The sequence below is a fragment of the Hoplias malabaricus genome, chromosome 4, assembly GCF_029633855.1.
Source record: "Hoplias malabaricus isolate fHopMal1 chromosome 4, fHopMal1.hap1, whole genome shotgun sequence".
Classification (NCBI taxonomy): domain Eukaryota; kingdom Metazoa; phylum Chordata; class Actinopteri; order Characiformes; family Erythrinidae; genus Hoplias; species Hoplias malabaricus.
Genome location: NC_089803.1, coordinates 172,033 through 188,292, shown reverse-complemented (window position 1 = coordinate 188,292; position 16,260 = coordinate 172,033). Strand labels below are relative to the sequence as shown.

Below are 16,260 nucleotides of genomic sequence, written 5' to 3'. Positions count from 1 at the left end.
TGGCAGAAGCGAACCGCTGTAAAAACACAGAGGAAGAATACGATGAAGATTCGCACTCTTTTCTGTGACTGCGGCGCGCGAGCAGCTCTCACCGGCCTCAGGGAACAGCTTCATTCCGTAAGTATTTAAATTTAACCTTATATTTTTGGATACACAAGTATTTTTTTTATCAACATGGTTAATGTTATGTGCATTGTTCTGTCAACTGCTATATGTTACATACGTAATATTTAATAATTTTTCAAATGACAAACTCTAGCTAGCTCGTTTTTTCCCCCTGATATACTAAACATTTAAATGATATGATAATTGCTATTTCATGAGTATTTTAATTTTAGTAATTATGTGGTTCGATGGTGTATTTTACAAGAAGATGGGAGCATTTTTGTGGGTTTTTATGTCACACAGAACCGCTTCCCTCTGTATAAGAAATAAAATAAGATATAAAACTGCTTAAACACATTAAGAACACATAAAGCAATAAGTAGGTTAAAATACATTCTCAAACTCAGCACTGTTTTTTGGTGTAATGTATTGTTTAAAATATAATTCCACATACACTAATTCTTTGTTAGGAAGTAGCAGTGATTTTGGGCTAGTGATTAATGGGTTGAAGGAGGTTATATTGAAAAAGATAGAAGCCTATTTATTGAGTGAAGAAGTTTATTTTTGGAGCTGTGAAGTTAGATAAAATTACATGAACTAATTTAATTTCTGTATGTAATTATGCAAAGATGGACTGCACCAAAAAAACTAGTGGGATCTTTAGTATCGGTTGTAGCATAATCGTTTGTATAATCCTTTGGAAAATAACCTGATAATCTTGCCACATTTGAAGTTCTGTAATTGATGAATTTGCATTTTACAATTTTTCGTTAGAGATTTTTAAAGAAAATATATTGAAGTGAACAGAACATAATCTCTATCTGTTTAAATCTAGAGCTGGAATTCAACAAGGAGTACAACTGAGGTGACTACATTTGAGCGTTCTTTCATTACACTGCACGTCCTGAAGATCCCTGTTGTCCAGGCTGCCAGAGATGAGGATGCGGCTGATATTTCCATCATTGTTGAAGGCAGTGAGGTATTGACAAAGTGTGACAACACAGCAGAGGCTTGCAAACTGTTGATGGAACTGATGTATGCCATGAATCTTAGTCTAATGTATGGAAGTACATGTAGTAAAGTAACTTTTTTTTTTAGCTTTTCCAAACCTACTGGTGAAATATATTTTTGTATTTTAAGAGTTTTATTTGGCCTTATGGCCTTAGTGTAGTACATAAATTTCATATTTTCAAAGAAAAGTCTGAATGTAAATGGAAGTTCTTAGGGTGTTAAACCACTTGTGTTTCTTTGTAAAACAGTATTTGAATGTTAATTGGATTTAGGAAACCATGACACTGCCAATTTCAAATGCCAGTTACTAATGTATTTTCTGTTTATTGATTTTATGTATTATTTATGTACATTGCAATTGCTGTATGTTTACATTGTTTCAAGGTTGTATGAAAAGCACAGTTACTGATGTCATTGCATTGAATGTATGTACACTGTCAGAAATGTTGTCACTGTGGTGGTACCCGAACATAATTGTATTATAGGGCAGCACCGTGGCACAGCAGGTTTTGTCACAATCACACAGCTCCAGGGACCTGGAGGTTGTGGGTTTGAGTCCCGCTCCGGGTGACTGTCTGTTTGGTGTGTTCTCCCCGTGTCTGTGTGGGTTTTCTCCGGGTGCTCCGGCTTCCTCCCTTTTGTCGAAAAACACACGTTGGTAGGTGGATTGGCAACCATAGGTGTGAATGTGTTTATTGCCCTGTGAGGGACTGGCACCCCCTCCATGGTGTATTCCTGCCTTGCGACCAATGATTCCAGGAAGGCTCTGGACCCACCGCGACACTGAACTGGATAAGTGCCACAATGCTCGGCCAGAACTGTCAGCCGAGCACGGCCGAGACAATGCCAACTTTGCGTACCAACATCAGGCCGAGTGTTTTTGTTCCGGCATGCGTGATTCTGCCCAAGTGTGGGCCGATACAATTTCGCTAGCTGGGATGCGAAAAATCCATCCAATATATCAGAATCAGTTGAAATGCTTGTATCACATGCTAACATAAACAAAAGATTTTTTGGAGTATTATGAGGCCTAGAAGGCTTTGGTAATGATTTTTTATAAAAAAATTAGTAACCTGTTGGCCCCATGCTTATGTAAGATGTATAACCATTCATTTATTGAAGATAATTTGCCATCTATGTTGACTGAAGCAGTTATTATTGTAAAAAGGCATTGACCCAGAGGAAGTGGGGTCATATAGACCCATCTCTTTGTTAAACTCGAATCAAAAGATTTTAGCTAAGTCCCTTTCTAGAAGGCTTAGCCCATTTATAGATAGTTTAATACATCCAGACCAAACTAGATTTATACCCAATAGAGACTCAGCCTTCAACCTTAGACCACTTTAAAATATTATATACTCCAAGAGACCACCCAAGGAAGAACTTATAGTAATATCACTTGATGCTGAAAAGGCATTTGATTGCATTGAGAGGTCTTATTTATGTTTGGTGCTGAGGAAATTTAACCTACGTGAGATATTTATTTCTTGGATTAAACTGCTGTACTGTAACCGCACAGCTAAAATACTCACTAACTCAATCATCTCTTCACACTTTAAAATGTTTAGAGGGACCAGACAAGGCTGTTTACTTAATCCAATGTTGTTTGCATTGGCTGTTGAGCCTTTAGCAGAGACTATTCGATCACACCCAGATATCTATGGTTATAATACTATCTACACTACATATAAAATTTCCTTCTATGCTGATGATATACTTTTGTATATACTTTTGTATATAACACACTGGCTCTGGCCCTGCACTGGCTCCTCCAGTGCTACTCAATCTAATTGATCTATTTGGAACATTAATCTCAGGATATGAGATTAATTGGGGGGAAGGTTAGCTAATGTCTATAGGGATGAAAGATTTAACTTTCCTTCAAAACCTAACACTTAAAAGTGTGACTGATGAATTTACCTTTTTGGGAATTACAGCGACAAAGCAGTATGGTATATTATTTGATAAGAATATGACTCCCATAGTGGATAAATTAAAAAACAAACTTCAATTTTGGCTAATGCTGCGGTTATCACTTTTGGGCAGAATGAACACCATAGAAATTGTCTCAAAATTTATTTTTGCCTCAAATACTATATCTTTTACAATGATTACCAATATTTCTTCCCAAATCATTTAAAAAAAATTTATTCTGTCATATTAAATTTCATATGAAATTACAAGGTTCAAAGGATAAAGATGGCCCATCTTTGTAAAAGCAGGAAATGTGGAGGCCTTGCCCTTCCAAATTTCATGCTCTACTATCTAGAAAGCAAATATCCGCTTTATAAAATTTTGAATCGATGATATTACTGGTTGGAAATGGAAAAGGAAGATTGTCAGCCTTACAGTATTGGAGCAATCATCCTATCTCCCACTTCAATTCATAAATATTATTACAGTTCCAATCATTAAAAATACAATGTGTACTTGGAAGCAGATTAAACATTACTTTATTATTACTGACTTATCTTTGCTAACACCAGTTATAAGTAACCCATCCTTTGCTCCATCAACTTTAGATAAAACTTTTGAGCGCTGGAACAATTTAGGGATAAAAAATATTGGGGACTTGTATATCAATGGGGTCTTTTCATCTTTTCAGCAATTGCAGGGTAAATTGGTCTATCAAATACCAATTTTTTTCAGGTACCGCCAAATTAGAGATTATGTAAGAAAGCATTTTACTCATTTTGAAACAGCAAGTCCAGATACATTAGACAAGCTACTTAAAATGAGCACAAGTTCAGATACAGAAATAGGTAACTGTTATGACTATTTGTTAACACACAGCATTCCATCAACTCATGTACTAAAGGCAGCTTGGGAAGAAGAACTGGGGGTTCAGCTGACTAGGGAAACCTGGGAAGAGGGTCTTGAGGTTATACATTCTTGCTCCATTAAATCACAACATTGTTTAATCCAACTGAAAATTTTACATCGACTTCACTACAGTAAATCAAAGTTACATACTTTCTTCCCAGAGCTTTCACCTATGTGTAATAAACGTGAAATAGCAGAAGCTACATTGTCACATAGATATTGGAAGAACAACATGCTGCCAGGGACTGATGTTGGAACTATGCAGGAGCAGAGAGTTGTGGGTGAACAGTGAGAAGGGCATAGGCTTTAGCATACAGCCCAGTGGCATTCTGGTGTTCAGAGTGATGTTGGAGCAGATACAAATACCTATCCTAACAGACTGAGATTGGAGACTAGACTAATGGGGATGACTGCGTTGAAGGCAGAGCCGAGATGAGTGAAGAGCATCTGAATTTATTTGTGGGAGTGATCCTTGGTGGACAGTGTGTGTTTTTATTGCCTAATACCCTTCGTTGGGTTAGCCCTTGCTGAGTTGTAGGCCACATGTGTCACCAGATCTGAAAGTAACATCATGTGCCTTCAGAAAACCTCTGCAATGTGCCTTCGGTCACTTTGGTGAACTTCTGCAAATCAAATCATCCAGGGCTTCTGATAAGGCTTGTGGTAATAAGGGCATTGTCTTAATATATCTGATCGTTCACATCTTATTCTTCCACTTTCACCATCGTTCGTCTTCCTCTTGCTTCCACACCAGACCCTCAATGTCCCTACTAAAATCATGTCAGATTATGTTCTTTGGACTGAAGGACTGTGACCAAACTGAGCCTATACACAATTCTCGCAATGCACATAAATATATTTGAGCCTATACTACCAGTCTCAAGAATCACCTGCTGTTTTTCAAAGAATGTGAAGCTGATTTACAAAATGAACATGAAAAGGAGTGTTTTGAATTAATTCAGACCACTGTATTGACTGGGGTACAAATTCATTAAATTAGGCGTTTTGTAGCTGTCACTGCATTCAGTCTTACTATAGACATAATAAATTTGATGCTTTGCCATGTTTTAGCTCTAATTTTCTTCAATACCCTGAATTGGATAAGCGGTTACTGATAATGAATGAATGAATGAACAATATACAATACGATACAATAATATTGGTTTTTATACTTGTTACAGGGTCACTGAATGACAGACATATTGAAAACGAAAGCAAACTTTATGCTGTGTTTACACCAAAAGAAAACTTGAGAGAGTCCCCTCAAAATCCACAACCAATGGACATCAGAAACCAAGGATCTAACACTGTCCGCTGCCACATCATGCTCAGGGTAAAAATAATACTACAGTTTTTATACTGCAAGCACAAGCCCTGTTTTCTTTCAAGCCTGGATCTAAAGTATACAATACATCCTAAAATCTGTCAGTGTCGTGGTACCTTTTGCTATGAATGGGGTGGTGCCCTCAGTGGAACGTACTCAGTATCTTTAGTTAAGGATCATAGATGTACCTTGTTCTATATTAATTGTGGATATCAAAATTGTGTTGATTTCATACACCTCATTTAATCTCCAGGACTTATATTATGTTCTTTTATTTGACACAGTTCTATAATGAATGATTACAGAGATCCCACTCCTTCTGGAGAAGAGAATGAAATGAAACTTTATAGAACACCACTGGACTTTAACACCACTGCTGCACCTTTATTGCTGTACAGGACTTTTTTTTTGTTTTGGTTAATAAAATATTAATAGTGAATATTTACATGTTTTTTTCTTTTTGCAAATAGGGGACTTATGAAATTAAAGTGGACCTGGAAAATGATACTCTTTCTGATCTAAGAAAAAGACTTATGATGGAAAGTGGAATACCAGCACATGTGATATATTTCAAGTAATTATGTTTTTTATATTTGTTTATAGCAAGATTTAACTTTAAGCTACATATTTCATTAAAATGATATAAATCTATAAATAGTAGGTGTCACACCTTTGCCCTGTTTCATGTTTTTTTCTTATAGGTACAGTAATTACAGCGAGACACTGGAAAGTCTTGGGATCTCTGAAGATGAAACAGTTTATGTCACATTGACATCTTTTCCTGATTTGAACTCGATTCTGAGTGAGGTGTTTCACAATAGTGTTAAACCTTCAGTTCCACAGTCTCAGAAAGGGCTCAGCATCTTCTACTCTTCACTGCAAGCTATCGTAAGTACCCTATCTTACCATAGTTTTTCATCAAAAATGTGTCTAAAACTTGTTTTTTTAATGTGAGTCATGACTGGTTTTACACAAGCATAAATGGCACTGGCAGAATATCATGTGTCTAGGGTTAAAAGAGAAGAGTAAGATGAAGTACAGAGAAATGGCAAAAGCCATGGGATAGCAGTTTGTAAAATTGATGATGAAGTGGTATTACCTTGGGGGACGGGTGGGAACTCCACACCTGTATAAGTTGAGGAGTTCCTATGTGTAAGACTGAACACTGATCAGCACTCTTTGTGCAGGCATCTCATATTCCTCGATACAAAGTGTCACGTGTGCACCGGAAATATGTCACAGTAGGCATTACCACCCACAGTAGAAGGAGCAGTGGCCACTGTAGCAAAGGAAGAACATTATCTCATGTTGGGATGTTAGAGTTATGTAATAACAAAATTTCGGGAGTTGGACAACCCATGAACTCCTCCACTCAGCCCTATATACATACTCCAACCCTCATGTCATCCCTGCGATGACATGAACTCGCTAGTCTGTAACTTCCGACCTCACAGGTCACACTGTTTTGCTTCTCCCGCAATGGATCTGGACCTGGTTGCTTCCGAATGTGAGCTCTCTTGTTGCTCTTCTGCATCTTTGTCTGCTGATTCTCTGCTTCGAGCTCCAAGGCTGCATTCAACCATTGTTGTGCCTGCTTCACTTGCGGGCTGCTCCAAGCTCTTCAGCCTATTCCGGACATTTCCATTTCACTCTGGATCTACACATAGCTGCTGCTCCTCTCCTGCTTCTCCTCCTTCCTCCCTGAAGGTGCCTTGCTGCAATCGGCATTCTGGCTGCTGGTGAGGCCTTGTGTGTCTGCACATCCTGCTCCCTCCATCTCGGACTGGACAGTCTTGAGCCTACTAATCATCCATTTTATGCTCCCTGAAGGTGTTGCAGACCAGCCTCCTGCCTTCATGCTTATTGCCATAATTCCAGCTCTTGGACAATTCTTTCACCATCAAACTCAGCATTGCAGCTTCCTTCAGTGACTCAAGACTTTACGACCATCAAAATGACAGTGAGATGGACCTGTACCAGACAGTGAGACAGACTTGTAGAAGGCAGTTAGACAGACCTGTACTAGACAGTTAGATGGACCTGTATCAGACAGACCTGTACTAGACAGTGAGACTGGCCTGTATCAGACAGTGAAACAGACCTGTACCTGACAGTGAGATTAACCTGTACCTGTACCAGATAGTGAGACAGACTTGTAACAGTGAGACAGTCCTATACCAGACAGTGAGACAGACCTGTACCAGACAGTGGGATGGACCTGTACCAGATAGTGAGACAGTAGTGTAACAAACAGTGAGACAAATTGGTGGGGGGCGGGGGTGGGGGTTGTCCACTGTGGGTGGTACTGCTTTCTATGATGTATTCCTGGTTCACACAAGACACTGAATTGAGGATTGATAAATGCCAGCACAACTTTGGAAATGGAATGACGCATACGTTTGACTACCACCATCATCCTAATCCATGACGTGTGACTTTATAGACATAGCTGCAAATAAGAAACATAGCAAGTCCTCTGCCAGACACTGAGACAGATCAGTACAGGACGGTAAGTCAGTTCTGTACCAGACAGTGACTCAAACCTGTACCAGACAGGTAGACAGTCCTGTAACAGATGGTGAGACAAACCTGTACCAGACTTTCAGACAGACCTGTACCAAGCAGTGTGTCAGACCTGTACCAGCCAGTGAGACAGACCTGTACCAGACTTTGAGACAGAGCTTTACCAGACAGTGAGACAGACCTGTACCAGACAGTGAGACAGTCCTATACCAGACATTGAGACAGAGCTTTACCAAACAGTGAGACAGAACTGTACCAGACAGTGAGACGAACCTGTACCAGACAGTGCGGCAGTTCTATATCAGACAGTAAGGCAGTTCTATATCAGACAGTAAGGCAGTTCTATATCAGACAGTGAGGCAGTCCTGTACCAGACAGTGAGACAGTTGTGAACCAGACAGTGAGACAGGCCTGTACTAGACAGTGAGGCAGTCCTGTACCAGACAGTGAAACAGTCCTGTACCAGACAGTGAAACAAAGGTTTAGCAGAAAGTGAGACGGACCTGTACCAGACAGTGAGACGGACCTGTACCAGACAGTGAGACGGACCTATACCAGGCAAGGAGACAGTCCTATACCAGATAGTGAGACACACATGTACCAGACAGTGAGAAAGTCCTGTACCAGACAGTGAGACGGACCTGTACCAGAGAGTGAGGCAGTCCTATCCCAGACAGTGAGGCAGTCCTGTACCAGACAGTGAGGCGGACCTGTACCAGAGAGTTAGGCAGTCCTATACCAGACAGTGAGACATTCCTGTAACAGTCAGTGAAACAGGCCTGTAACAGAGAGTGAGGCAGTCCTGTACCAGGCAGTGAGACATTCCAGTAGCAGACAGTAAGATGGACCTGTACCAGGCAGTGAGACAGTCCTGTACCAGACAGAGACAAACATGTACCAGACAGTGAGGTAGTCCTTTACCAGACAGTGAGACAGTCCTGTACCAGGCAGTGAGACAGAGCTTTACGAGAAAGTGAGACAGGCCTGTACCAGACAGTGAGATGGACCTGTACCAGACAGTGAGATGGACCTGTGCCAGACAGTGAGATGGACCTGTACCAGACAGTGAGGCAGTCCTATACCAGACAGTGAGGCAGTCCTATACCAGACAGTGAGACAGACATGTACCAGACAGTGAGACAGTCCTGTACCAGAGAGTGAGACAGTCTTGTACCAGACAGTGAGACAGACCTGTACCAGACAGTGAGGCAGTGCTATAACAGACAATGAGGCAGTCCTGTACCAGACAGTGAAACGGACCTGTACCAGACAGCGACACAGTGCTGAACCAGACAGTAAGACAGTCTTGTACCAGAGAGTGAGACAGAGCTTTTCCAGACAGTGAGGCAGTCCTGTACCAGACAGTGAGACAGTTGTGTACCAGACAGTGAGACAGAGCTTTACAAGACAGTGAGACAGACGTGTACCTAGCAGTGAGACAGTCCAGTCCTGTACCAGACAGTGAGACAGTCCTGTACCATACAGTGAGATGGACCTGTACCAGACAGTGAGGCAGTCCTATACCAGACAATTAGGCAGTCCTGTACCAAACAGTGAGATGGACCTGTACCAGACAGTGAGTCAGAGTTTTACCAGACAGTGAGGCAGTCCTGTACCAGACAGTGAGACAGTTGTGTACCAGACAGTGAGACAGCCCTGTACCAGCAAAGGAGACAGAGCCTTACTAGAGAGTGAGACGGACCTGTATCAGACAGTGAGATGTACCTGTACCAGACAGTGAGACAGTCCTATACCAGACAGTGAGACAGACATGTACCAGACAGTGAGGCAGTCCTGTACCAGACAGTGAAACAGTCCTGTACCAGACAGTGGGACAGTCCTGTACCAGACAGTGAGACAGTCCTGTACCAGACAGTGAGACAGACCTGTACCAGAGAGTGAGGCAGTCCTATCCCAGACAGTAAGGCAGTCCTATACCAGACAGTGAGGCGGACCTGTACCAGAGAGTTAGGCAGTCCTATACCAGACAGTGAGACATTCCTGTAACAGTCAGTGAAACAGGCCTGTAACAGAGTGAGGCAGTCCTGTACCAGGCAGTGAGACATTCCTGTAGCAGACAGTAAGATGGACCTGTACCAGACAGTGAGACAGTCCTGTACCAGACAGAGACAGACATGTACCAGACAGTGAGGTAGTCCTTTACCAGACAGTGAGACAGTCCTGTACCAGGCAGTGAGACAGAGCTTTACGAGAAAGTGAGACAGGCCTGTACCAGACAGTGAGATGGACCTGTACCAGACAGTGAGATGGACCTGTACCAGACAGTGAGGCAGTCCTATACCAGACAGTGAGGCAGTCCTATACCAGACAGTGAGACAGACATGTACCAGACAGTGAGACAGTCCTGTACCAGACAGTGAGACAGTCTTGTACCAGACAGTGAGACAGACCTGTACCAGACAGTGAGGCAGTGCTATAACAGACAATGAGGCAGTCCTGTACCAGACAGTGAAACGGACCTGTACCAGACAGTGACACGGTGCTGAACCAGACAGTAAGACAGTCTTGTACCAGAGAGTGAGACAGAGCTTTTCCAGACAGTGAGGCAGTCCTGTACCAGACAGTGAGACAGTTGTGTACCAGACAGTGAGACAGACCTGTAAGAGACAATGAGACAATCCTGTACCAGCAAATGAGACAGAGCCTTACCAGACAGTAAGATGGACCTGTAACAGACAGTAAGACAGTCCTGTACCAGACAGTGAGACAGAGCTTTACCACACAGTGAGGCAGTCCTGTACCAGACAGTGAGGCAGTTGTGTACCAGACAGTGAGGTAGACCTGAATGAGGCAGTGAGACAGTCCTGTACCAGCAAATGAGACAGAGCCTTACTAGACAGTGAGACGGACCTGTACCAGACAGTGAGATGGACCTGTACCAGACAGTCCTTTACCAGACAGTGAGGCATTACTTTACCAGACAGTGAGACAGTCCTGTACCAGACAGTGAGACAGACCTGTACCAGACAGTGAAACAGAGGTTTACCAGACAGTGAGATGGACCTGTACCAGACAGTGAGACAGTCCTGTAACAGACAGTGAAACAATCCTGTAACAGAGAGTGAGGCAGTCCTGTACCGGACAGTGAGACGGACCGGTACCAGAGAGTGAGACGGACCTCTACCAGAGAGTGAGGCAGTCCTATACCAGACAGTGAGACAGTCCTGTAACAGACAGTGAGATAGAGGGTTACCAGAGAGTGAGACAGACCTGTACCAGACAGTAAGACGGACCTGTACCAGGCAGTAAGAGAGTCCTGTAACAGAGAGTGAAGCAGTCCCATACCAGACAGTGAGTCAGTCCTATACCAGAAAATGAAGCAGTCCTGTACCAGTCAGTGAGACAGTCCTATAACAGAGAGTGAGACAGTCCTGTACCAGACAGTGAGACAGAGCTTTTCCAGACAGTGAGACTTTCCTGTACCAGACAGTGAGACAGTTCTGTAAGAAACAGTGAGACATTCCTGTACCAAACAGTGAGACAGAGCTTTACCAGAGAGTGAGACGGACCTGTACCAGACAGTGACACAGTCCTGTAAAAGACAGTGAGACAGTCCTATACTAGACAGTGAGGCAGTCCTGTGCCAGGCAGTGAGACAGTCCTGTACCAGACAGTGAGACAGACATGTACCAGGCAATGATGCAGTCTTGTACCAATCAATCAGATTTTATTTATATAGCGCTTTTCACAACAAAAAGTCGTCACAAAGCAGCTTTACAGAGATCCGGGTCCAAGCCTCCTATGAGCAAGCCAGGGGCAACAGTGGCAAGGAAAAACTCCCTCAGCACACGAGGAAGAAACCTTGGAAGGAACCAAGACTCATACGGGGAACCCATCCTCCTCGGGTCGACACCGGAGACACAATAGAGAACAGAAGTAAAAGTGAAGGGGTTATAGTAATATAAATGTAGTATATTAGTGATGATGGAGAAGTAGAAATGAAAATGGTGAGGATGATGATATTAGTGATGTATGAGTCTTAGCAAGGCCAGGATCTTGTACAGGACACGGGCTGGATCAGGGCAAAACCTGGAGAGCAGCAGGACATCTCAAAGCATGAGAGAGAGACAGGAGAAAGAAAGCCAGACAAAGGGAACAAATAAAAATACAAAAGGTTAGTAGGGTCATGGTAAAGAACGGGGAAATTTGTCCTGCGAAAAAAGCTTCCACTGGTCAGGCAAGAGAACCCAGCGACAGACAGCGTTGTTGGCAGGTACTACAAAGCTAACTAAGAATGCTGTAGCTATGGTGATATGACAGGATTAATACAGAACAGTGATAATATGAAAACCAGCCCGAACACCAATAGAGAAGGAGTAACCTGAAGGTGAGTGATTAACCAAAAGCTTGTTTGAAAAGGTAGGTTTTTAATCTAGATTTAAAGATTGAGAGTGTGTCTGAGCCCCGAACAGTAACCGGAAGGCTATTCCAGAGTTGAGGAGCTTTGTGAGAAAAGGCTCTTCCTCCTGCTGTGTTTTTCTTAATGCGAGGAACAAAGAGTAGATGGGCATCCTGTGAACGAAGTGTACGTGACGGGCGATAAGGTATGAGAAGTTCAGTAAGATACTGCGGGCCTAAACTGTTTAGAGATTTATAAGCTAAGAGGAGTATTTTATAGTCAATGCGAAATTTTACAGGTAGCCAGTGTAGGGACGAGAGAACTGGGGTGATATGTTCAAATTTTCTAGCTCTAGTGAGCACCCTGGCTGCTGCATTTTGAACTAACTGAAGCTTGTGTAACGCTTTGCACGAGCTCCCTGCCAGGAGCGCATTGCAGTAGTCTAGACGTGAAGTTATAAAAGCATGCACTAGTTTCTCTGCATCTTTTAATGATAAAATATGCCGAATTTTGGCAATATTGCGTAGGTGGAAGAAGGCGGTTTTGACTGTATTGGATATGTGGGTATCAAATGTGAGAGTCGAATCAAAGGCTACACCTAAGTTTTTAATGATGGCATTGTGTTTTACTGTTGAATTATCAAGATTAATAGCAGCATTTCTGAGTGAATGTATCTGAGTATCTGTACCTAGTAACAAGACCTCAGTTTTATCAGAATTTAACATGAGAAAGTTTTGCATCATCCAGTCTTTAATTTCAGTTAGACATTCTGTTATTTTACGTAGACAAGCAACATCATTGGGTTTGGCTGATATATACAGTTGTGTGTCATCAGCATAACAGTGGAATTGAATCCCATGCTTACGGATTAGTCTACCCAGTGGCAGCATGTAGAGTGTGAACAATACAGGGCCAAGCACTGATCCTTGTGGGACACCATATTTAACTAAAGTATGATTAGAGGATTTATTATTCAGATAAACAAATTGGTAACGATCGGATAAATAAGATCTGAACCAAGAGAGGGCAGATCCTTTTATTCCTACCAGATTTTCCAGCCTATCAAGAAGCATCACATGATCTATGGTATCAAATGCTGCACTAAGGTCAAGCAGCACCAGAATAGAGATATAGCCCTTATCATGTGAAAGGAGTAAGTCATTAGTTACTCTTGTTAGAGCCGTTTCTGTGCTGTGATTTGGTCTAAATCCAGATTGAAAAATGTCATGAATGTCATTGTTTTGTAGGTAAGAGCACAACTGCTGTGACACGACTTTTTCTAGAATCTTAGCAATAAAAGGGAGGTTTGATATTGGCCTGTAGTTTGCGAGTACAAGAGGGTCAAGATTGGGTTTTTTAATAATTGGTTTGATTACCGCTAGTTTCAGAGGTTTTGGTACATATCCAATGTTGAGGGATGAGTTTATTATTGTGAGCAATGGTCTAATGACTTTAGGTAAAATTTGTTTAAATAATTGTGTTGGTACAGGATCCAGTAAGCATGTAGTTGATTTAGATGAGCTAATTAAACTAAGCAAGTCATTTTCATCGACAGAATTCAAGTAGTCTAAGTGCACCTCAGAGCTGGCAGGGGGTTCATCTACGAGAGCCGATGTGACTTTGGACTGATTTTGGATTTTGAGGCGAATGCAAGCAATTTTATCATTAAAAAACCTCATAAAGTCATTGCTACAGAAATCAGAGGGAACAATGGGGTTGATTTCCTTTTTGTTTCCAATTAGATTTGATACAGTGCTAAAAAGGAATCTAGGGTTGTCTTTGTTGTTTTCTATAAGGGAAGAGATGTACTGTGATTTGGCTTTAGATAAGGCATGTTTGTAGTCGGTGAGGCTGTGCTGCCATGCAATTCGGAAACATTCTAGTTTTGTGTGTCTCCATTTACGTTCATGGTTACGAGCAGCCAGTTTTAATGCACGCGTGCTGTCACTGTACCATGGAGCAAGCCTTTTCTCTCTAAATTGTTTGGTCTTGACTGGTGCAACACTATCTAGGTTTGTACACAATAAGTGGTGTAGGTTGTTTGTAATGAGCTCCAGGTCATTTGGGTGAGTTGGAAAAGAAATGGTGGTAAGGTCTGGAAGGTTGTTGATAAAATCACTAACTGTTGAGGATGTTATAGTGCGCTTTCTAATATAGCGTGGTTGTGGACAAATATCAAAGTTTAACGCAATTTCATATGTGATTAGATGGTGATCAGAGATGGTCTCATGTAGCGAGAGATTGGATAGATTCTTTATCTCAATGCCCCGTGTTAACACTAGGTCCAATGTGTGTTTGCATTGATGAGTGGGCCCAGTAACATTCTGAGTGAACCCTAGCGCATCCAAAATTGATTCAAATGCAATTTTAAGTGGATCATGGTCCTTCTCAAAGTGAATATTGAAATCACCAACAATTAAGGCCTTTTCTGATACGATAACTACACTTGAGAGGAAATCAGCAAATTCACAAAGAAATTCTGTATAAGGGCCAGGAGGACGATAGATTGTGATGAGCATAAACGAGTGCTGCCTTTTTGATGCAGTGACTTTAAGAGTAAGTACTTCAAAGGATTTAGTATCATAACTAGATTTTTGTGTTGTGTCAATGGTAGGGTCATAAATTGTGGCTACACCACCACCACGACCAGATGTTCGTGGGCAACTGTAATAGCTGAAGCCAGGGGGAGTGGACTCATTTAGGGCAATGTATTCATTGGCTTTAGCCCATGTTTCGCAGAGACATAATGCATAGAGTTTGTTATCAGTAATAATATCACAGACAGTGAGTGCTTTGGATGTTAGAGATCGTATATTTAAAAGCCCTAATTTAATGCTGGAAGTGCTGAAATATTGCGTTCGCTGCAGTGCCTTGGTGTTAATTCTAATTAGGTTGTTAAAACTGATTTTTGGGCGTTTGTGATAACAAGCTTTGCGGGGAACCGACACAGTCTCAATGCTGAAAAATTTATTAGCGTTAATCAGAGTGGGTGACATGGACATGCTACTCATCATACTAGCAGTAGAGAGATGGTCAGGAGGAACATTAGGAATTTTAATATTACTTACCTGCTCGCTATCCATTCCACCTACCTGACTGATGTGACTGGGAATGACCAGTCAGTTCCGGCGCAGAACCACCTCAATGTTCTCAGAGAGAACTACGGATCCTAGACGGCTCGGATGAAGCCCATCCCAACGATACAGGGCCGGACGCTCACGAAAGCACTCCCAGTTGTCGACGTAGTCCACGCCGACAGTGCCGCACCAATCCAGGAGCCAGGAGTGGAGCCCGAAGAGCCTGCTAAACGCCTCGCATCCTCGACGGTAGGTGGGCAGGGGGCCAGAGACGATGATCCTAGCATCCGTCTTCTTCCGAGCGGTATCCAGAAGCGAACGGTAGTGCTCCTTCAGGACCTCGCTGCGGCGGGCGGAGATGTCGTTCGTGCCCACGTGGAGAACGACGGTGCCGAAGTCCTCGCGCTGCCGAAGCGCCGACGGAAGACGCCTGGCAACGTCCAGGACACGTGCGCCTGGGAGACAAGACACGGTTGCATTACTCTTTATCCCCGGCACTTTTAAATGTCTAACTATTGAATCACCAATAATAAGAACACCGTCCTGTTTAGTCTTCGGCGCTGGAGCAGGTGAAGGCCAGGAGCTGAGCACCTCAACCTGAGCACCTTGTACCAGGCAGTGAGACAGAGCTTTACCACACAGTGAGGCAGTCCTGTACCAGACAGTGAGGCAGTCCTGTACCAGGCAGTGAGACAGTCCTGTAACAGAGAGTGATCAAGTCCTATACCAGACAGTGAGGTAGTCCTGTACCAGGCAGTGAGAAAGTCCTGTAACATAGAGTGAGGCAGTCCTATACCAGACAGTGAGATAGACCTGTACCTAGCAGTGAGACGGTCCAGTGAGGCAGTGCTATAACAGACAGTGAGGCAGTCCTGTACCGGACAGTGAAACGGACCTGTACCAGACAGTGACGCAGTGCTTTACCACACAGTGAGGCAGTCCTGTACCAGACAGTGAGGCAGTTGTGTACCAGACAGTGAGGTAGACTTGAACAGGCAGTGAGACAGTCCTGTACCAGCAAATGAGACAGAGCCTTA

The 16,260-nt window shown here is 42.6% G+C and overlaps 1 protein-coding gene across 1 annotated transcript in view; it reads left to right on the top strand.

Annotated features, from left to right (window-relative positions):
* Nucleotides 1-16,260, top strand: part of LOC136694214 (uncharacterized) — an 82,418-nt gene that overhangs the window by 15,448 nt on the left and 50,710 nt on the right. Inside the window, exons 5-7 of the mRNA XM_066667603.1 lie at nt 5,121-5,272; nt 5,734-5,837; nt 5,965-6,151. Of these exons, the coding sequence (XP_066523700.1) occupies nt 5,121-5,272; nt 5,734-5,837; nt 5,965-6,151 (443 nt within the window). The remainder of the gene's footprint in view (nt 1-5,120; nt 5,273-5,733; nt 5,838-5,964; nt 6,152-16,260) is intronic.